General features: G+C 28.8%; 7 protein-coding genes across 7 annotated transcripts in view; 3 read left to right on the top strand and 4 right to left on the bottom strand.

Annotated features, from left to right (window-relative positions):
* LOC119599616 (homeobox protein orthopedia) overlaps positions 1–3,725 on the bottom strand; it is a 36,582-nt gene extending 32,857 nt beyond the window's left edge. Inside the window, exons 1-2 of the mRNA XM_037949465.1 lie at positions 3,632–3,725; positions 1,095–1,141 (exon numbers count right to left, since the gene is read on the bottom strand). Coding sequence (XP_037805393.1) covers positions 1,095–1,128 — 34 coding nt within the window. The 5' untranslated portion in view covers positions 1,129–1,141; positions 3,632–3,725. The remainder of the gene's footprint in view (positions 1–1,094; positions 1,142–3,631) is intronic.
* Positions 3,726–7,356: 3,631 nt separating this feature from the next.
* LOC119599632 lies at positions 7,357–8,249 on the bottom strand. The gene is made up of 3 exons (XM_037949490.1): positions 8,041–8,249; positions 7,800–7,970; positions 7,357–7,736 (listed from the first exon to the last, which is right to left on the bottom strand). The coding sequence occupies exons 1-3, from the start codon at positions 8,071–8,073 to the stop codon at positions 7,596–7,598; spliced, it is 345 nt and encodes a 114-aa protein (XP_037805418.1). The 5' UTR covers positions 8,074–8,249; the 3' UTR covers positions 7,357–7,595.
* A 2,538-nt stretch (positions 8,250–10,787) lies between these two features.
* LOC119599623 lies at positions 10,788–13,937 on the top strand. Its single transcript, XM_037949477.1, has 3 exons — positions 10,788–11,044; positions 13,369–13,451; positions 13,584–13,937. Exons 1-3 carry the CDS (start codon positions 11,015–11,017, stop codon positions 13,699–13,701), a joined length of 231 nt encoding a protein of 76 aa, XP_037805405.1. The 5' UTR covers positions 10,788–11,014; the 3' UTR covers positions 13,702–13,937.
* A 399-nt stretch (positions 13,938–14,336) lies between these two features.
* LOC119599622 (U6 snRNA-associated Sm-like protein LSm6) lies at positions 14,337–14,839 on the top strand. The gene is made up of 2 exons (XM_037949476.1): positions 14,337–14,569; positions 14,662–14,839. The coding sequence occupies exons 1-2, from the start codon at positions 14,479–14,481 to the stop codon at positions 14,808–14,810; spliced, it is 240 nt and encodes a 79-aa protein (XP_037805404.1). The 5' UTR covers positions 14,337–14,478; the 3' UTR covers positions 14,811–14,839.
* A 621-nt stretch (positions 14,840–15,460) lies between these two features.
* LOC119599602 lies at positions 15,461–16,587 on the bottom strand. Its single transcript, XM_037949428.1, has 2 exons — positions 16,065–16,587; positions 15,461–15,978 (listed from the first exon to the last, which is right to left on the bottom strand). Exons 1-2 carry the CDS (start codon positions 16,089–16,091, stop codon positions 15,568–15,570), a joined length of 438 nt encoding a protein of 145 aa, XP_037805356.1. The 5' UTR covers positions 16,092–16,587; the 3' UTR covers positions 15,461–15,567.
* A 253-nt stretch (positions 16,588–16,840) lies between these two features.
* On the bottom strand, positions 16,841–19,530 carry LOC119599601 (charged multivesicular body protein 4b). The gene is made up of 4 exons (XM_037949427.1): positions 19,189–19,530; positions 17,430–17,607; positions 17,075–17,364; positions 16,841–17,007 (listed from the first exon to the last, which is right to left on the bottom strand). Exons 1-4 carry the CDS (start codon positions 19,364–19,366, stop codon positions 16,967–16,969), a joined length of 687 nt encoding a protein of 228 aa, XP_037805355.1. The 5' UTR covers positions 19,367–19,530; the 3' UTR covers positions 16,841–16,966.
* Positions 19,531–20,036: 506 nt separating this feature from the next.
* On the top strand, positions 20,037–21,499 carry LOC119599600 (pre-mRNA-splicing factor 38). The gene has a single exon (XM_037949425.1). The coding sequence runs from the start codon at positions 20,217–20,219 to the stop codon at positions 21,192–21,194; it is 978 nt and encodes a 325-aa protein (XP_037805353.1). The 5' UTR covers positions 20,037–20,216; the 3' UTR covers positions 21,195–21,499.
* The last annotated feature ends 120 nt before the right edge of the window (positions 21,500–21,619 follow it).

Genomic DNA, 21,619 nt, shown 5'->3' with positions numbered 1-21,619 from the left:
ACAAAAAACATTTTGACCAAATACATTAAAATAGCTTTACAAAACCTTCTAACTATGTATATCGCATCTCATAAATAGGTGTAGTCATACCACTTTGAAAATTAAAGGTTCATATAAAAACAATAATAAATAACGATCAAATAAACATTCAATACTCCAATATTAGAACTAGCTATAACCACCGTGCTGCGCTACCCGATCTGACCGTTGTTTTACCATTTTTTTATTCACTTTATATGGGAAGAGCCCATGTTTTTCCTAAATAAATATGTGCATACATATTTAGTATATCAAAAAATATGTATGAATTTGATCTTATTGCCCTATTTCTTACGGAACCAATTTGACTGTTAGTTGCCAGATTCTTTATTCGTTTTCCAATGTTAAATCATCAGTTAGTTATTTTTGATAAAAACTGTCAATAGTAGAGCAGTTTGTGGGTTTTAATTTGTTTGTGTTTATTTTTTTAATTTTTATTTGACATACGAAAACAAATGTCAACGACGACGATAATGAAAGAATGAATACAAAAGGATATTAATACAAGTTAATAGTGAAATAATGATGATAATATTGCTATATTAATGCTGATAATGACAATGGTGTGTTGTTATTGAATAAAATAAGATATTAATAATAATAAAGGGCGGTTATATTAAATTAGTGTTATAAACCACAGAACACAACAGCTTTTGTTAACATGAAAAATTCTCACAGTTAACCATCAATAAATATGTACATACATGTACATATTCTTGATTTACATACAAATGTACATATTTATTTTATTTTATTAAACAAACATACTTATACACATATCTATGTACATACATACACCTACATATTTATACTGATTGATTTTTACTCATCATCATCATGATCATAAGGGTATGTAAGGGTATCAAAATGTATAGATTACATAAATATATGTATGTACAAACATACATACTTACTTGTGCATACAAACAAAATATTGTTAAAAATAATAACAATTTATTAAACAATTTTATGGTGTTATCTTCTGTCATTTTTTACGTATTAAATTTATTTTACTTGATTATTTTGTTCATGTTTGGACAGACATAAAATCGTACCTGTTGATTTGCAGTTATTTATACATACATACATATAATATCGTCACCTGAAATGCATAAAGGCGTAACAACACTTTTAATATTTTACAGGAGAGATAAGAAACTAAATGAAATAAATAATATTGTTATTATAAAAATAAATACATAAAAAGTTTATTTAAATAACAAGTAAAAATGTATAGTCGGACATGGCACTAGACCAGTGAGTATGTTAAAAATGTGGATTATTTTTTTTTTTATCTTATATATACCCATTATCAAATCATAAAGGTGGCTATATATTTATGTATGTATATGGACTTAGATCATTCGATTATATGAACGTCAGGGAAATTTTCGGAATAGGGCCTTTAGTGAGGGATTGGGTAAATTATGAATCAAGCAAGTCCCCCGAATTAAAAAAAAAGTTATTATTTGTTCTTTGAATTTTATCAACTTTTGGAATGATTTATTTACTTATAAACCGATTTTCTGTAAGAGGGTTCATATGGGGGTAGGGTTAACTATGGACCGATTTTCATAAAATTCGGTACATATGTATGTATACTTCAATTCCTAAGAAACTTGTTGGTGTCGAATTTCATCATTACACCGACATTTGAAAGTAAATTATGAGCTTCAGAGTAATTTTCTGAAGAGGGCCTTAATTGGGGTGAAAAGGTAGCTGTGCATTGAAAAACTGATACACCTTTTATATATATTTGTAAAATACCTGTATTTGTAAAATACCTGTAAGAGTAAAGAGAAATAGGGATAGTAAGAATTTCAAGTTCGAGGATAGATCATTGAGGTAGAGGCAGATGGGCTACCGCTTCCCCTTCATCCTCTTTGAGACAACTTTGGCAAAAGTCATTATACGGATGACCAACACGCTTAGTTGTAGTCTGTGAAGGCGGGGAAGATATCAAGTTTTACACGGATTTATATGAGGCCACAACGATCTAGTGATGGTGCAAGTGTAGTCATTCGACCAACGGTCTTCGAGAATGTGTCTTTTTATGGCAGAACTCCACTGAACTGGTCATTTTCAGTTCGCTCAACATGATTGCCATATGTAATCCCGTGTCCCTTGACCCACATGAGGCTAATGTTTGAATGTCTCGCAATCTCATTTAGAGACGCCCGGCATTAATGAAAAAGTCTAGATGAGGAGTACACTCCAATAAGTGATTTTTAGCAGCTCGTCTATCGGTATATATTCTGATATCCCTGTTTGATATCCGATGATGACCAAATTCAACGCTCCATAGGCTGATGATCCTTCGAGCTTGCGTTTAAACAACAGTTTAAACTTTAAACTTTAAAGTCAATAGATTCTAGTTTTGCTAGAAAACCTCGTACCGATTGTACCATGAAAAGAAATATGATAATATGTATTTAAAAGAAAAGTCGTCTCAGCAGACTTGCCTTTTGTGTATGCATGTTAAGAGGTAGAGAGAGAAGATTTATCAATATGTGGAACTTCGTGTCAAGTGACCCAACTTTAAAAATCGATGTCTTCCGATTTGGATGAAATTTGCACCAAGGTTCGTACTATCGGATAGTAGGCCGGACGCAAATGTTCAAGAACTATCGGAGTCAGAAGGGGTCAATGTTGGACATTTTGGTCATACAGGGTTTTTTTCACCTATTGTCTAAAGAAGTTCAGATAGCTATTTCTTCATTCTTTCTAATTTTTTTTTATTTTTTATTATTTTTTGTCTTTTTTTACTTAAAAGAAAGCATATACAATTTCCTTAAAGGGCTTTATATATATTGTCCGGCAGTTCTTCACCGATAGAGCTGAAAATTTATGTCTGACCTAATATCCAATAGTACTAACTTTAGTGCAAATTTCGCCGAAATCGAGTTGGGTCACTTGACATGAAATTAATTCCCCATACATATATGTATTAAATTCATCATTTTTAAAGAAAAATATTCTTAAATAATAATTAAAATTAAAAAATATAAATTTTTATTGACACCAACGTCTTTTGTTTTCACTTTCAATATTCATTCATATGATTTATTAATTTTCATAAATACGTATACATACATAAGTATGTATGTATATACATACGTACATATGTATGTACATTGTACATATGTATGTATGTTTGAGTCATGTTAGCATCATTAAGTTACATAAAAAAATCATAAAATCTAGTTTATTTCAATCTCATTTTGACTTGGCAATATTTGTTGTAAATATGTCCTGGTTTTGAATGTTACAAGTATAAAATTGGCTCAAATTATAATGATTAAGGCACAACAACTGCCATAAATGATGAAATTATGAAGAGGCCTTAATACTAATGTTTGCAACAAAATGTAATTATCTTACAATTGTATGCACAATGCAACATTGCACATCCATCCTTATACACATCCCCACAACCACAAACGGCTACAATTAATTCTAACAATACGCACATTAGAAATAATGAATTATTAATAACCAGAGGCGGTACAAAAAATTATTTGTGGAGGGAAAGTAGGCATATAACATACCCTTAAAAAATTTAATTTAGTTTACCATAAATACAAATACATACATATGTACATATCGTCACTTTAATATAAGAAAGATGTATCTAGACAGTCGCAAGATTTTATAAAGCCTTATTTATATTCACATTCTTGTGTAACCGAGCCTGATAGTAATCAAATACTAATGTAAATGAAAAGTATACATATGTACATTTGTACCCCGTAGTACTTGCAGTAGTTTACACAAATTTATTTTCAACGCTTTTGGTTGATATACATAAAAAAGCGATGCAAATGCATTTTAGATGTCAATTAAGGTGTGTCTTTTAATACTAAATATGCACCATTCTGGAGTCTTTTTTATAGTTTTAGATATTTTCAAAAATGTCTGTTATATTTGTTGTTAGACGAATTTTTTGTTGTAAACGTTGTTTTTTGCGAATTTTTGAAAAGTAAACATGTAATGTAAATGAGAAATATATTGTTTAACATACAATATGTATGTATATGTATGTATGTATGTATGTATGTATGTATGTATGTATGTATGTATGTATGTATGTATGTATGTATGTATGTATGTGTATGTTATGTATGTATGTATGTATGTATGTATGTATGTATGTATGTATGTATGTATGTATGTATGTATGTATGTATGTATGATGTATGTATGTATGTATGTATGTATGTATGTATGTATGATGTATGTATGTATGTATGTATGTAGTATGTATGTATGTATGTATGTATGTATGTATGTAGTGTATGTATGTATGTATATGTTTAACATACAATATGTATGTATGTATGTATGTATGTTATGTATGTATGTATGTAGTATGTATGTGTATGTATGTATGTATGTATGTATGTATTATGTATGATGTATGTATGTATGTATGTATGTATGTGTATGTATGTATGATGTAGGTATGTATGTATATGTATGTATGTATGTATGTATGTATGTGTATGTATGTATGTATGTATGTATGTATGTATGTATGTATGTATGTATGTATGTATGTATGTATGTATGTATGTATGTATGTAGTATGTATGTATGTATGTATGTATGTAGTATGTATGTATGTATGTATGTATGTATGTATGTATGTATGTATGTATGTATGTATGTATGTATGAGTATGTATGTATGTATGTATGTATGTATGTATGTATGTATGTATGATGTATGATGTATGTATGTTGTATGTATGTATGTATGTATGTATGTATGTATGTATGTATGTAGGTATGTATGTATGTATGTATGTATGTATGTATGTATGATGTATGTATGTATGTATGTATGTATGTATGTATGTATGTATGTATGTATGTGTATGTATGTATGTATGTATGATGTATGTATGTATGTATGTATGTTGTATGTATGTATGTATGAGGTATGTATGTATGTATGTATGTATGTATGTATGTATGTATGTATGTATGTATGTATGTATGTATGTATGATGTATGTATGTAGTATGTATGTATGTATGTATGTATGTATGTATGTATGTATGTATGTATGTATGTATGTATGTATGTATGTATGTATGTATGTATGTATGTATGTATGTATGTATGTATGTATGTATGTATGTATGTATGTATGTATGTATGTATGTATGTATGTATGTATGTATGTATGTATGTATGTATGTATGTATGTATGTATGTATGTATGTATGTATGTATGTATGTATGTATGTATGTATGTATGTATGTATGTATGTATGTATGTATGTATGTATGTAGTATGTATGTATGTATGTATGTATGTATGTATGTATGTATGTATGTATGTATGTATGTATGTATGTATGTATGTATGTATGTATGTATGTATGTATGTATGTATGTATGTATGTATGTATGTATGTATGTATGTATGTATGTATGTATGTATGTATGTATGTATGTATGTATGTATGTATGTATGTATGTATGTATGTATGTATGTATGTATGTATGTATGTATGTATGTATGTATGTATGTATGATGTATGTATGTATGTATGTATGTATGTATGTATGTATGTATGTATGTATGTATGTATGTATGTATGTATGTATGTATGTATGTATGTATGTATGTATGTATGTATGTATGTATGTATGTATGTATGTATGTATGTATGTATGTATGTATGTATGTATGTATGTATGTATGTATGTATGTATGTATGTATGTATGTATGTATGTATGTATGTATGTATGTATGTATGTATGTATGTATGTATGTATGTATGTATGTATGTATGTATGTATGTATGTAGGTAGGTATGTATGTATGTATGTATGTATGTATGTATGTATGTATGTATGTATGTATGTATGTATGTATGTAAGTATGTATGTATGTATGTATGTATGTATGTATGTATGTATGTATGTATCTATGTATGTATGTATGTATGTATGCATGTATGTATGTATGTATGTATGTATGTATGTATGTATGTATGTATGTATGTATGTATGTATGTCTAAATCAAGTTTAATTGTTCAAGTCTTTTTATTTATGAATAAGGGGGTTAAAGTATAAAACTACCGAAGATAAATAATACTTTTTGTATTTTAAAGTGCATGGTTGGTAATGGTTCTTTAAAAACTTCAGGGCTTAACGCTCATTTACTACAAGACTGACATAACCCAAAATTCGGGTTTTTTGAACTGCATTTTGGAATATATAGGCCGTTTTAAAATATTTCATATAGTTTTATCTATTTTAAAAAATGTCTATTATATTCCGTATTAAGATTATTTTTTTGCTGTAAACGTGTAAACTAAAATTAACGTAATGTTAAATACTTAATAAATCAAATTTTAATATATACTTAGATTAAAATATGTATAATAATCTGTACTTTATATAACTGGCTTTATTTTAGATATCGTATAATTTTTTTTTTAATTTATAGCAGAAATAGTAAAATGTCATAAAACATTCAAAGATGTTTTTTTGGATTATGTCAGTCTTCTAGAAAGTAAGCCATTTGTACATACATACATATATGTATGTAATTATGCACATATTCATACATACATATGTATATGAAAATCTATGCAGGGGGGAGTACATTTTTGTGGTAGTAAGCTAATAAGTAGTAGTAGTATTTAACAATGCGCTAATAACGTTTATTAAAACCAGATGAGATTTAAAACTCGTGCTTGTTTGTTGTAATCGTACATACATATGTAAATATGTTTATACATACATACACATTATGATGCATCCTGTAATGACAAATTACACATTTTCATATACATCTATACACATTTAAAAATAAAATTCAAGTACGTATTATTTGAATGTGAATGCTTAATATCCTTGTCAAAAAAAGAAGGAAAAAACTCTAAGCGAAAAAGCATTTTATAATATGAAACAATAATACGAGAACAAATGTTGTTTAATGTTCATTTAATTTTATAATAATTATGTATTTATACGTACGTATGTCTCGTTAGCTTCTAAATAGTCATAACTCAAAATTATTTTTTTTTTATCAACTAATCATGTTTTTTTTATAACAATGTCCATTAATTTCTACAAATCATAGTGTCTAAAATACACCAAAAAAGACAGACATTTGATGTCAAAATAGCAAATAAATTTGAAGTTAAATGACTTCATGTTTTCAGAGCCGATTTACTTAAAACTGTGCTTTTGAGTTATGGCAATTAAGTTGCAAACGAGCAATAAACATACATATTTCAAGTTTGAGAAAATCCCATAATTTTCTTAAAGGACGTACATATTTTTCTAAACTCTACTTTTAGAATTATGGCAGTCTTCATATAAACGAGCGATATGAACATTTATTAAATCTCTTCCATTTTTACTCGTTAACAACAACAATAATAAGAACATTAAACAATATAAAATAATTAAATATGTAGTAATATAAGTTAGCTTAATAAAGATAACTACTATACAAATGCAAATATGTTCAATGTCCTTATATGTATGTACACAAATTTCTTAAGAGGTTTGGATTCCTTGCGATTTCACCTTATGCCGGATAATTTATATTATGATCTCCATTTAATCTACCAACATCACGTAGCTGCTGCTCAATTCTACGCTCTTCTTCGTGACCATCTTGACCCACCCCAATACGTTCAATAAATTTTGCCCCTCTAAAACCGTGAGTCTAAAAGAAGAACAAAAAAAATTAAAGAAACTACAGAAAATATTTAAAATGTTAAAAACTTACTTCGTAAAATAGTGAACGTCTTTTTTGACTTATTTCCGGATCAAAATCCCATTCAGTTCTTTTGTGTGTTATGGGCTCTCCGGCAACATTATTTTGCAAAGTTTCAGTTATTAAACGATAAATAAAGCATTCACTTTGTTGGAATTGAAAAAATAATATCACAACAAACAACTAAAAGAAAGTGAAATAATTTTACATTAAATTCGCTCTTAATATTATCCGAACTTTGAGCTTTTCTTACACTGGTACCAATTAAAAAATGTCTTCTTAACATTTTTATTGTGAAATTTTACTGCAAATCACAACAAGATAAATTAAATATTAACTAAATAAAAATTTGTTTTGATCTCTTCGATCAACACCGAATCACTAAAACCACCATAAATAAACAGCAATTCCAAACTTGTTCAGACTACATTGACGAATGTGCAGCCAGTCAGGCATTCAGTCATAGAGTTAGTAAGTCAGGTCTACAAAAACTCAAACATACATAAAAAATTAACAAATAATATAAAAAACTTCAGTTTCATTCGATCTTTTTAAAAATTATAAACACTCATATACTCATGTTGGATCAATAGAAATTGAGCAATAATTTGTGAAAGAGAAACGCCAGATTCGAGTCTCTGTAAATCTGAGAATAATTATTAAAAAAATATATTTATTTCTCAACGTTAAACAAGGAAGTTTAAAGTTGTTGCTTCAAAAGAAGTCTGTATGAATGTATAATATTTGTGTTAAACACAAAACGCTTCAGTGATTTTTATTTTTATTTCCAACAGCATTTTTTATTACTACTTTATTAAATTACTTATATTGTCGTTAAAATAACCTAATGACAATTGTTATGATTAATAAGGCCTTACTTTATATTTAATTAATATGTATACATAACTTAATTGCCTACAGTCCCACTTTGACTTTAAGTTGTCATGATCACTGCGTAAAAAAAGAGTATACATACATAAATACATATAGTGCTGAAAAATATAATAAGAACGACCTAAAGTCCTTCCTTTTACGTCATGTGTATCCTTGTGTGCTCCGGTAGGTTAGTGTTCTAGTCTGTCAGAGCTCGTGGTTTCGATTCGAGACACTGGTAAAGGACCGATGGAGGACTAGGTGTATTTCATGGGATTTGATGTAACGTTTGTGCATTGTAATCCTTCTTTTTAAACTAGCTAACTATTTCATTTTACTATTGAAGAAATATGTATTAATGTATGTATTAATTTATTTCCCTATTATTTCTTTCAACACTGTATGAACTTAATGTTTTCTTCATTTATTACTTATAATACGAATGACATTGTTTTTTGTTAAGTTATCTTCAGATGCGGCTCTCCGACAAACTCGTTCCCATCTTGGACTGTAGTGTATGAATTTATCAATGTATTGGTACTGACTGTTACATAAGTTCCAGACGATCATACAGTTTACAAATCGAAAAAAAACAAACAGACGATAATTGTATGTAAACAAATACACACAGATAATATGTTTTAAGCTTGGCCTCATTTTTGAGTTTGCAAAAAAACACTCTGGTATTTAAGCAGCTTCCTTCCTTATATTTTACCCAGAGCACTATATGTGAATCACGTATTATTGGTTCAGATTACCAATTGACTCCGAAAAACTTTTTAACAATCTCATGATAACCTATTATTTTTATGTTCTAACTGTAGTACATGTTTGTTTTAAATTTGGCATATTTATTGCTCCAAAAATTGGAAATTTACAAATTTGAAATAGCAAGTAAAATTATTAAATTGGTTGCAACTAACCGATTAATACAAACTTGAGTTTTGTTTGATTCTCCACCATAATTAAAATTAAAAACTTAGGTTAAGTTAACACGACTGCATTTGGTGAAACTGCATCTCGAAAAAACGTAACTCGATACAGTTATAGGATGTCACACACGTTTGGCCAATGCGGTTTGAAACGTAAAAATTACGAAGACAGAGAAAAAAGTACGGCCTGATTCCCCTTAAGCGATAATGGCATCGACGCACAACGGTCTTTTTCCTCCTACATGTGTTAAGATAGAATGCTGTACTTAGCAAAGTTATTACTAATAATTATTATATGTATGTATGTATAATCGCTTTTATAGATAGGATCGTTTATTTAAACGAACGAAATCGATTTTTTACAAAAAATATGGTTGGTCAAAACTAATATAGTATAGGGACTTTAATTACACTGTCAGAAAAAATTGCATAGACTTGTATTGATTAATTGTAAACTGAAACTTGCAGTTAATGTAGGGTATTATTTAAGTAGGTTTATGAATAGACTAGACTATGTTACTCTCTATTAGTTTCCTAATGTGGATTGTACTTTAAAATATGTTTTATGTACATATATGCATTAAAATGTTGCCAATTATTAACGCATGCATCAAGTATTGTTGTTGTACTTACTTACCTGTCGTTTGGAACGTGTAAATGATCACGTTGCAATGCGTTTTTATGTTAAAAATAATTTACTTTTTTTGTCTTGAACATGTTTAACTTTTTACAAAGCAGCGAGGAAAATATTCAAATTGTTTTATTATTTTACAATGCCTCTGTAGTATATAATTTTATATTAATAAATTTGTTCTTTTAGCCAACATGGCGCATGGCAACATGGCGTATGTATATAGGTTTTACTTGACATAAAATTTCTAAGAATTGAGTAATTACGATTGAAGAACTGTGAAGTTTTTTACTATTGCTTCAAAAATAATAAATATCGTTATATTTATTGTAAATAAATAAAAATAAATTCATGCAAGATTTTACATAAAATTTATCTGGCAGCCCTGTTGACAAAGACAACAAAATTTTGTGTAATTTACTCTCTTTGTCCATGTTTCTCTTTCTTTTAATATTTATTTCTTTGCTCTTTACCATAAACAAAGCCAAACACACAAACTAGGTACAAATGTACATAAAATTATAATAAAAAATTTAAAACTATTACAACTACAACCAGTTTCAATTACCTTCTTCTTTCTGTCTGTTGAAGCCACCTTAAGCCAGCAATTGTCATAAACATCGACTAGTAACAAATTTAGTCACAATTTACACGGGAATAAAAGCGGTTATAAAACGTTAATAACGGATTAGGCGTTTCAAACAAGAAAACTAAAATTTAACATAGTTTAGTTTAAAAAATCCAGGAAAAATAATACAGATTGAAATAAATTCTAAAACATAGAGTTGAAGATGTTCAAGTTGGGCATATTTCTTCTACCAGTAAGTGAAATCGAATAAAAAATCTTTATTGATTTTCTTAATTAACAACAAAATAAATGAAAATAGCAACACAACATATCAAATTGACACCTTATTTTCGTTTTGGCTTGATGACCTGTAAAATGGAAAAGAAAAAACTTTCTTAATGTAGAAAAGTCTAGTGGCACCATTTTAAAATAAAAAATATTTATTTTGCATTAACAACTCGTTGATCGTGCACTAAGTGTTCAAAAAAGTTTCTATTTTAATAAATATTGCGCTGAATGAATAAAACTTTCATAGTAAAACACAAAAAACCTTTTTACTTTCAACTTCTACAACTTTCGTCTATTCTACACCCATTTGAGCATGCGCAGTGAATTTAAATTTTATCCAATAAAAACGTTATTATATTTTTAAACTTTTCTTATTTTCTTAAAACGAAAAGTCAAATACAAATATAGGAAACAAGGTCACATTTCATAGAAATTAAAATGAACAAACAGGTGACTGACCTTCGTTTTATTGTCAACAACAAAAAGTTTGAATTTAGTTCAATCTTCATCTTAATGATGATTCGAACCGCTAATGAATTATTGCAACATTTTATTTAAGTATATCTTCATTTTTAATGATAATTTTTTTATAAAAGACCTTGAACATTTTTAGTTTATTCATCATGTGTCAGCGTGTGTGTGCGTATGTTTTTATTTGACCAACAAAAATTAGGTAGTTTCCAAAAAAACAGCTTAGACATCATTTTATTACAGAAACAGACCCATTTTCAACATTATTTTAAAATTCAAATTAAACAACTTGTGATTGTTGTTGTTGCTTTTATTTATGTAGTTTATTTCAAGCTGCAGAATTGTGACATACGGGTTTTAAAACACTTTATGCCAACAATAACAACAAATACAATAAATAAGTGTGTCATAATGAATTTTGTTATTCGCTTTCCCATTCACTCTCTTTGTTTATCAAAATATTACATAATATTTGCAACAATTATTTGGATTGAACAAATGAAGGAAGGGACATTGCTGCCAGATTATTTTCTGTTCTCATTCCCAAATTAATTTGTTGTATTCTACAAAAGTCCTTCTAAGATTCCTTGTGTTGATTATGGAATGGGGTTACTTTGTTGGTTACGTTCGAATATTCTTACTTTCAAATCGAGTTAAAGAGTTAGCCATCAATCGTGATAGAATTTTGCCCACAAGAAATAGGCATAAAATAATTACAATTTCAGATAGAAAATTGAATGCGTGGCCAAAAGTCTTTACAAAATGGATTATATAATGTTCGAAGATTTATGTACTCAAAAATCCCCCACAAAACTCCAAAATTTCCACAAAACAAGAAATAATTTCCCCAGTTGTTAAAACAATATCACCTAATCTGGCAGTATCGGAAATGAAAAAATATATATGAGAGCACAGACTATAGAAGTCGATGTTTTCCGATTTGGATGATTTTTAGTAGACACAAATTTTCAGCTCTATCGATTAAGAACTACCAGACTTAGAGGGGGTCAAAGTTGGAAATTTTTGTCATACAGGGTTTTATTCAAATGAGTGTAACTTTTCACCTATTGGTCCTAGCGAAAATTGTCCAAAGCAATTCCGATAACTATTTCTTTATTGTTTCCATTTTTTTGTAATTCTTTTTCAAATTTTTTTTTTTTAATTTTTTAAAGAATATTTTTTTTTCAAAAACTCAATTTTATTTTGCTCCGATGAAAGCTTATACAATTTCCTTTAAGGTCTCTATAGTCCCCTAATGAGATACGAGTGGTGTATATATTATTTATTCTTATATCAGATTTATTCTTATTTCAGTAACGGTAGTAAGTAAAATGAAGTTTTGAATTTTAATAATTGCATAAAAGCAAAGTAGATTTTTGGAAATAAATATGAAATTGTTTTATGCTTATCCGACTGCAAAAAAATTTATTTAAGAAAGCAATTATTTTTAAGGAATTATATTACGGTATTTTGGCAAATTTTTTCCAATTTTGCTTTGAAATTGTAAACCACAGGCTTAAATATTTGAAAATAATTTTTTCGAATTCAATTCAAATTTTCGAATGGAATTTTAAAAATTCTAAGATTACATTATATTGTTATCTGATGTCTAAATATAAATATGTCAAATTTCAGTATATTTGAGCTACGGGAAGTTGTTTAAAAATTAAAACATAACTCCGAATTTTCTACTTTAATTTTGATTTTTCGAACATATCATTGCATTGTCATCAGGCGTCTTTATGTGTGCCAAATAAAACAATATAATTTTAATTATTTTTCATTATCAAATATTTAAATTCATTTCTATACTTTCAGGTCCTCTTAGTTGTTGTTTGCCTGCTGCGATCAGCGAATGCCACTGTACAACCAAGAGCGCCAAATTTTCAATATTTTGAAAGGTAAATTTAAAAAATACATTTATAGATCACACTTTATGCATAAAATTTGATTTTTCGACTTTTGTTCCCCTTTTGAATTATGTAATGAGAAATAGTTGGTTTTAATTTAATATTTAATTTAATTTCTTTTAGACCGAAGTATCGCTACCCTTATTATGATTCCAACGGACGTGGTAAATTATTATATGGATATGGTGGACCAGATCTATATCAGTACAAAACTTATACCCCACTTGAAGGCATACATTGAAATTCAGGCATAATAGTCAATATTTATTAATTAGTTAGTTAATTTATTTTATAAGATTTTAAAAAGCAAATTAAATATTTTTTATGCATTTTTATTAATTATATGTGTAGTTTCAATAAAATATATTTTTCGATTTTCATTTCCGTAATGTAAATACAGTTTTGAAATTCTCTACTTTCTTATTTTTTTAATACATAATTAGTTTTTTTTAATATTATTTATTCTACACACTTTATAAAAAATTCCCAACTTTTGAATTTTCTAGAAAAGCATCTAAAGTTTAAACCTATTTTTAAAATATTAAACTTCAAAATTAAAAAAGAATATTTATTAACATTCTCAAATAAAACAAAAATTTAATTAACTGCTTAAAAATTCGGATACAAATTTTGAACCATACCTAACAATCTAACAATCGTATCTTATAATTTATTGTCATTAGATGAGTGCCTTCTCTTGCAAATAAATCCCAAATACTGTGCATAAATGATTAAGATATGAGTAATATCAAATGGTAAAATTATAATTTATATTATAACGTAATTTTTGGTGAAGTTATAAACCAAAAATAATTTACTACCAAAAATTACAGCCATGTGTGTTGGAAAAGACAGCCTTCCGACTGTCAAGAAATACTGGTAAGAACTTTTTGAAAAAAAAAAATAAATACTGGGTAGGAAAATTTTGACATTTAACTTGTGGACAAACAAAAGAATTCTTTGACAAATTAAAAAAGACCGCAAAGGATTTTGTATATATTTTTTAAGATAAAACAAAATGTCTCGTAAAGAAGCTCTATCACAATTTATAAATCAAATTCATGGACGTCCGGTGGTTGTAAAACTCAACAGTGGTGTTGATTACAGAGGTATGTACATATGTATGTAGCTGGTACTTGCAAATTTGAACAAAGTACATTAAGTAGTTCATTTTATATAAAATGCTCGATTTAATTTACAGGCGTTTTAGCATGTCTGGATGGTTATATGAATATAGCTCTTGATCAAACTGAGGAGTACGTCAATGGCCAACTAAAAAACAAATATGGAGATGCCTTTATACGTGGCAACAATGTTCTATACATATCCACACAAAAAAGAAGAGTGTAATTTAAAATAAAATACTTTTTTATTCAAAACCGAAGAGTTTAATTTTGGTAGTTTCCTAAGCTAAATTTTTAAGTTTTTGAGTTATATGTATTCAAAGTTTTACTAGTTACATATAAAACTAACAAACTAAATTTTTAGTGAAGCCCGCTTTCTACATACAAACTTATGTACCTACATGTAGATATATAGCTAGAGGGGAAAGTACCTGCGGCCAGACGAAGTCATTATAAACTAAATTAGGGGTTAAAGGCCTGAACAAGACAACAATTTGTTAAAAATGTCTAATAGGTGTGTATTTGCACCACATGTCCAAACTTGGAAAACGGCGCAAAACTAAAATTAAAAATATGCTAGTTTACTTAAATATCATATCATGGTAGAGGCCTCTTCATTCTGAATCCGCTGAGAAACTTGAAATCGATTGAGAATCAACTAAGTTGGAATTTAGAAATAAAATATTTTGAAGATAGAAAAATCTGCAAAATGCCTATAAAAGCGTCAAAATTAAATTAGTTTCAGTAAAAATTATACCAATTTATAGTTTTGCATTAATTATTTTATTTTCCGACAAAGGAATTTGAACTAAAGTTATTTCAAGTACTATAGTCGAATATAATTTACATAAATTCTTTAAAATATTTAAGCAAACCTTTTTGATTGCAGCACAGAATGAACATCATTTCGTTTAATAAATAAAATTTATTTTAAATAATTATAAATAGGATGAGTACAAATTATATAAAATATTATCAATATTTTAGCTAGGATAATATTTGGAACCATAATCCTTAGGTATAGCTCCAAAATGCTTCAGTTGCTTAACAGAGTACCCCTTTCCCAAAGCATCGATAAGTCGTTCACCCTTCCAACCAAACTTACGAACATAATAAGGACGCCAAGCTCGACCAAAATGGGGATCAAATGGAATTTCACTCTCTTGAGTAAATGGTGAATTGCCCAAAAATAAATTTTCGAAATAATCTAAAACTGCCTTCTTCTTTTGAAAATGCTCCAGAAAAAGATTTGCTTGGGCTGCTCTTTTGGGATCTTGCGATGGCAAGTTTTTAAAATACTGAAAATTTATTAAATCTACATTAGACCAGCCAATCGCATCATGAATGTCATTCAATATCGCCTGATCTTGTTGAAAAAATGACGCTAAAAGCAGCTGTAATTGTTAAATATTGTTTAAGATACACACAATTATGAGTTAGAAATTATTTAAAAATGTAATAACATAAATTAATTATTTACCACAAGTAAAAAAATGTGCACCTTCATTGTAACAACTAATTTTATAATGTTTGCGGTTGAAATTATTCCTGAAGACTGATATAATTTTTGTTACTTGAGTGCAAACAAACTATCTGCAACAATTAATAGTGTCCAAATATTGACCAATAAAAAATTATTACAAATTAAAAGAAATAAATAATTGCTTAATTTTAATCGAAGCCACCGTTTGGTGTTCGCTTATTTTGTTTGTGAGACTTTTGTGTACGCGTCTTTTGTCACCAACCACACTGCTAAGCCCAATTAATATTCATATCAGGTGCTCAGTGCAACTTCATGAATTATTACAAATTTATGTTCGTGTTCGTCGCATAAAGAGCTAAGAAGAAAACTCCCGGTATTTTATTTGAAATAATTTACATGTGCGAGTACCGTCCATCATCCAAGGTCGATAAATTGAGCTTTATAAGAAATGTGTAATTAAGTTATACTATTTATTTATTAAATTGCATTGTAGCTTAATATCATTTTCATGTTATTTTTATTATGAATTTTGTTGTTGTGTATATTTAAACATATGTAATTAATAGTAATTATTTATTCTATGATGATTATTTTTATTATTATCAAAGTCCAAGAAAATATTGAAATACGAAGAACTAAAAGAATTTTCCCTAAACAACATGCTCATCATAATTTGCGAATTCATTCGTTTAAATTAAAATAGGCAATAATGTTAACTTTACTCTACTTTATCCTGTATTTTTTGGGACAGAAACGAGTTGCAGTGCAATGAATTTTGGTGGATTTTAAAATCAATCACAAATTATAATTCAAATTAGTTTTATTTAGACTTAGAGATAGATAAAAAGATGCTCAAGAGACTCGAGTAAAGAATATTCACTGTAATACCAGATGGTTATTTAATTGGCCCATGCCAATAATTGCTTCATATCGGGATCATCTAAAAAAAGAAAAAGCTTAATGAAAAAAGAACACATCAATAAAGATCTCAAAAATTTGAAACTTACCATCAGGGACAGTTTCTAGATTGTTTGAGATAGTGGCCTTCTTCTTTTCTTTTGCCTTTTCAGCAACTTCGTCATCTGGAACTTCTGGCAGCGTAGTTGCAGGTTCTGGTATGCCGATAATCTCCTTATCGAAGTTCTCTTGTTCTAGTTCATCTAGTTCGCGTTCCAAATCTTCATCGTCAATATCAGCACCAAATGCTACAGGATTTGAAATGGCATCAGAGATTTCACGCGCCACATCTTGTTGTTCAGCAATATCATCCATCATGTCATGGACCTTATCAACATCCCTGAAATTAATTAATGTATTTATAAATCATACAAATTATAATAGAATGTATTAAGTAAAACTCACATATTTTGATGGGCTGCTTTAAGCGCATCAGCGGCATTTTTCATTGTTGTCAAAACAGCAGTATTCGTGTTGGCACTTTCAAGTGCTTCGCGCTGCATTTCAATTGTAGATAAGGTGCCATCGATTTGTTGCAATTGTTTTTCTAAACGCTTCTTCTTTTTCAATGCTTGTAAGGCCACTAAAATTTATTATTAAATAAAGCAATATTAACATAATTTATCAAGTATTAGTTGAATAAATAAACTTAAAATGAATTTTGTTCCATTATAAAAACAAAAACATCCTACGGATAAATTAATAATTATATATATATTTTTTTTAATCATACTAAATTATATCCACCCAAATGCGGAATTGTATTGAATTTGGGAGCATAATTGATTTTTTAGTAAAAACTATACAATTGTTTATTTTGGGAGCTCTAAAAAGTAATTACGTCAACTAAAAGATAAACTAAAGATTTACACATGAAACTTTATATTTGGTGAAGAGTTTATCAAACGTAAAATTTGTTATAAAAATATATGGTAATTGATCATTGAAATGTGGATAGTTAATGCTTCTTTATTTGTGTACAAAGTATTAGATTTGTCGAACTTTTAATATATACTTTAAAGAGTCATGAAAATGTTCAACGGAGTTAGAGCCGTATTGCCCACTTATATTTAAAATCATAAGAAAATTTATAATGAAATTCCAAATTATAAGATGAAATTGTAAGATGAATGAATATCTTCGAAATTATCTATACGATTGCCAATATGTATAAAATCGTGTAAATTTGACTGATTGTATGGGTTGTGTTTACTTTGAGGTGGTTTGTGATTTGGCGCACAAAAAATAGACTAATCGCACAACCCTTCCTTAAATCACGTATCATCTTTCTGTAGAAACCACATGTCGTTGGTGTCCATATTATCATATATGGTTGCTCTTGGATCTCATGTGGATCTATGGTTTTGTCGACGTATCCATTCATCCAGAAATTTAACATTTCTGATAGTACCGCGGTGGACAGTTGCATGATGTTGTTTAATAAATAAATTTAAACAGGAAGATATGAAGTGTCTACAGAAAGACCCTTTATAACGACCTGTCAAATAATCATCTAAGCGAAGTACTGCATAAAGGTTATAGAGTATTAAGGAGTATTAAGGTACGTTTACATTTATCAAATATTTAAAGAAAATAAAAATATGTATTAATTTACACAAAAAAAATATTTGATAGGTGTAAATGTACCTTAAGGTATTACCAAATTTGGAAAGCTTTTCTTAAAATCTCCAATACAATTAAATTAAATCATGCAAATTTTTCTCATTATTAACCACAAGAAAATTTTTAATTTAAAATAAAGGTTGGCCAATTGTACAGTTTAAAATGTAATATGTGAGATCAAAACAAAAAAGCATTAAATTATTAATACGTTTTTAACATTACGTTCTATTGGGACAATATTTTCCAGACATCGCCACATCACATCAGTAGTATGAGGCAGAAATTAAAAATAAATAACATCATTGGAAGATGAAATAGAAAACAAAAGTTTAATAAATTCTAGCAGTGATAATGGTTGTGAGTTTTGCGTAGACAAGATATGAAAAACAAACAGGAAAATGTAATTATGAGTCATAATTTACAACACAGTAATAAACATTGCAATCCAACGCCATCATTGGTGCTGTTGAAGATGAGTATTTATTGTACAGAATCCCAAGTTTTCCATTGTCATATAAGAAAAATAAGCTTTAGAATATACCTCTTTTATTTTTGGATGCATTCTTTCTAGCTGTATTTAGTTCCTCTTCGATTTTGGATTCTAAAAATTCTTGTTTCTTGATAAGCATATTCTCAGTTTCTCGTAGTTTTTGTATTGCTTCGCCCGTAGTTGGAGCTTGTTCCTTTTTGCCACCAAACATTTTACCGAAAAAACTCATCGTGATTGTTTTTATATATCTCTTTGTCCAAAAGCACTATTAATATTTGAAATATTCACTTTCTATTAGAATTATTATTGCGATTTATAAATATATAGATGTAGATTCTTTTTTTCTTCAATAGTGCGTCATCCAAAACTGACATCTGTATTGACAACAGCAATTGTTTTGTTTTTCTAAAAATACTGGGAACACATCGGAAGAAATATGCGAAAACAACTCTGCGTAAAAATCTATTACAATTTCAGCATTTTCATCGAGTATCAGCAAAAATCCAATAAACTTTCGTATAAGTTCATTTTAATAGCTGGGTAATATAGCAAAATCTGCTCCCTAAGGAATATACATGTTTGTGTGTCAAACTCAGAAAAAAATTTAATAATTTTGATTGAAACACTAAAGATACTTTTACATTATACCACAAGTAATATGAGGTGTCAAAATATTGTGTAGAAGACAACGGATGGGATAGTCTAAACGCTTTATGCAATGAAACCATCACACATTGAGAGAAAATACGGATGGAAAATTTTACATTTTACAAGCAGGGATGTATTTTTATGTAAACACATACAAAAAAAGGAAACAGCTGTTTCCATTCTACTTTGTTATTGTCTTATACCAAAAGTGTAAAATACGGATGGAATTTCATTTGATTTTTCATAAGTCTTATAGTCTAAAGAGCCCTTAAACACGCAACTCTGCGTAAATATTCTATTACAATTTATCTCGATGGTTATACGTCAAAAACATAAAAGAAAAAAAGCGTTGTTTACATTTTGGCTGCAGGAAATCGTGATTTTTAGAAAATACTTTTTTCAGTTGTAAATGTTTTAAAAAATATATTAAAATGGCTAATCGTACTGTTAAGGAAGCCAAAAACATACATGGCACAAATCCGCAGTATCTTATTGAAAAAATTATTCGATCTCGCATTTACGATTCGAAATATTGGAAGGAACAATGTTTTGCTTTAACTGCAGAACTATTGGTGGACAAAGCCATGGAATTGCGTTATATTGGTGGCGTTTATGGAGGCAACATTAAACCAACACAGTTTCTATGTCTAACATTAAAAATGTTGCAAATACAACCTGAGAAAGATATTGTGGTAGAGTTTATCAAAAATGAGGAATTTAAGTACGTTCGAGCTCTGGGTGCTTTTTACTTGCGTTTAACTGGCAGTGCATTGGATTGTTACAAGTACTTGGAACCTTTGTATATAGACAATCGTAAACTGCGAAGGCAAAATAGAGTGGGTCAATATGAAATTGTTTACATGGACGAATTTATTGATGAGCTGTTGAGAAGTGATCGAGTATGCGACATTATTTTGCCGCGAATACAGAAACGATCCGTTTTGGAAGAAAATAATGAATTGGAACCAAAAGTGTCTGTGCTAGACGAAGATCTGGATGAAGATTTAGCAAGCGACGAAGAGAATGTTGAAGAAGAAAGTGAATCAAAAGGAAAATCACAGAAAAAATCTAGAAAAGAACGTTCAAAATCAAGATCAGCATCGCCTAATCGTCGCGATGGCAGTAATGGTGCGGGACCAAGTCATAGTAGTCGGACCCGAGACTACAACGAAGATCTTGAGCGCTATCAACGTGAGCGAGAAAGGGATCGTCGGGATTATGATAGGAGTCGCAACGATCATCGTTATGATGAACGTGAACGAGACAGGGAAAGGGAACGTGATCGCGACAGGGACCGTGGTGACATTCGTCGTAGAGACGACTATATGGATGATCGGTATGATCGTCGTGATGATTACCGTGGTGAACGCAGTCGATATGACCGCGATCGTAGGGATCGACGTCATTAAATATGTTAATTAAAGAATAATTGATTAATAAACAAGTTTTTTACTTTTTAAGAGAACAATGTTGAAACTTTTTGTGGAACAAACCAAGATCTCTAAACCAGTTTGTATGATTTGTATTCGGCCCGGCACAAGGAATTTCTCCTCTAGGTAGATTTAAATGAAGATATTGATTTAAAAGATCAACCCACAAAAATAAAAACAAGGTGGTTTAGGATCTGTCCATAAAAAAATTTTAATTTTCATTTGTTTTTATGAAATAATCATTGTGTTCAAAATACATTTTAAAATAAAATCTAAATTTATTATTAAATTGAACTTTTTGCTCAGTAATAAAATTAATTTATATTTGTTTCAAACGTTAGGTTAAGATATCTCGAAAAAGGAAGAAGATACATATAACAATGGATAATCATTTATTTGAAAGT

Source organism: Lucilia sericata, unplaced genomic scaffold (assembly GCF_015586225.1).
Source record: "Lucilia sericata isolate MDLA Ls3-8-SP2 unplaced genomic scaffold, ASM1558622v1 Contig000083F_arrow, whole genome shotgun sequence".
Classification (NCBI taxonomy): Eukaryota; Metazoa; Arthropoda; class Insecta; order Diptera; family Calliphoridae; genus Lucilia; species Lucilia sericata.
Note: the sequence above shows the minus strand (reverse complement) of the source record. Positions and strands in the feature narration are given on the sequence as shown.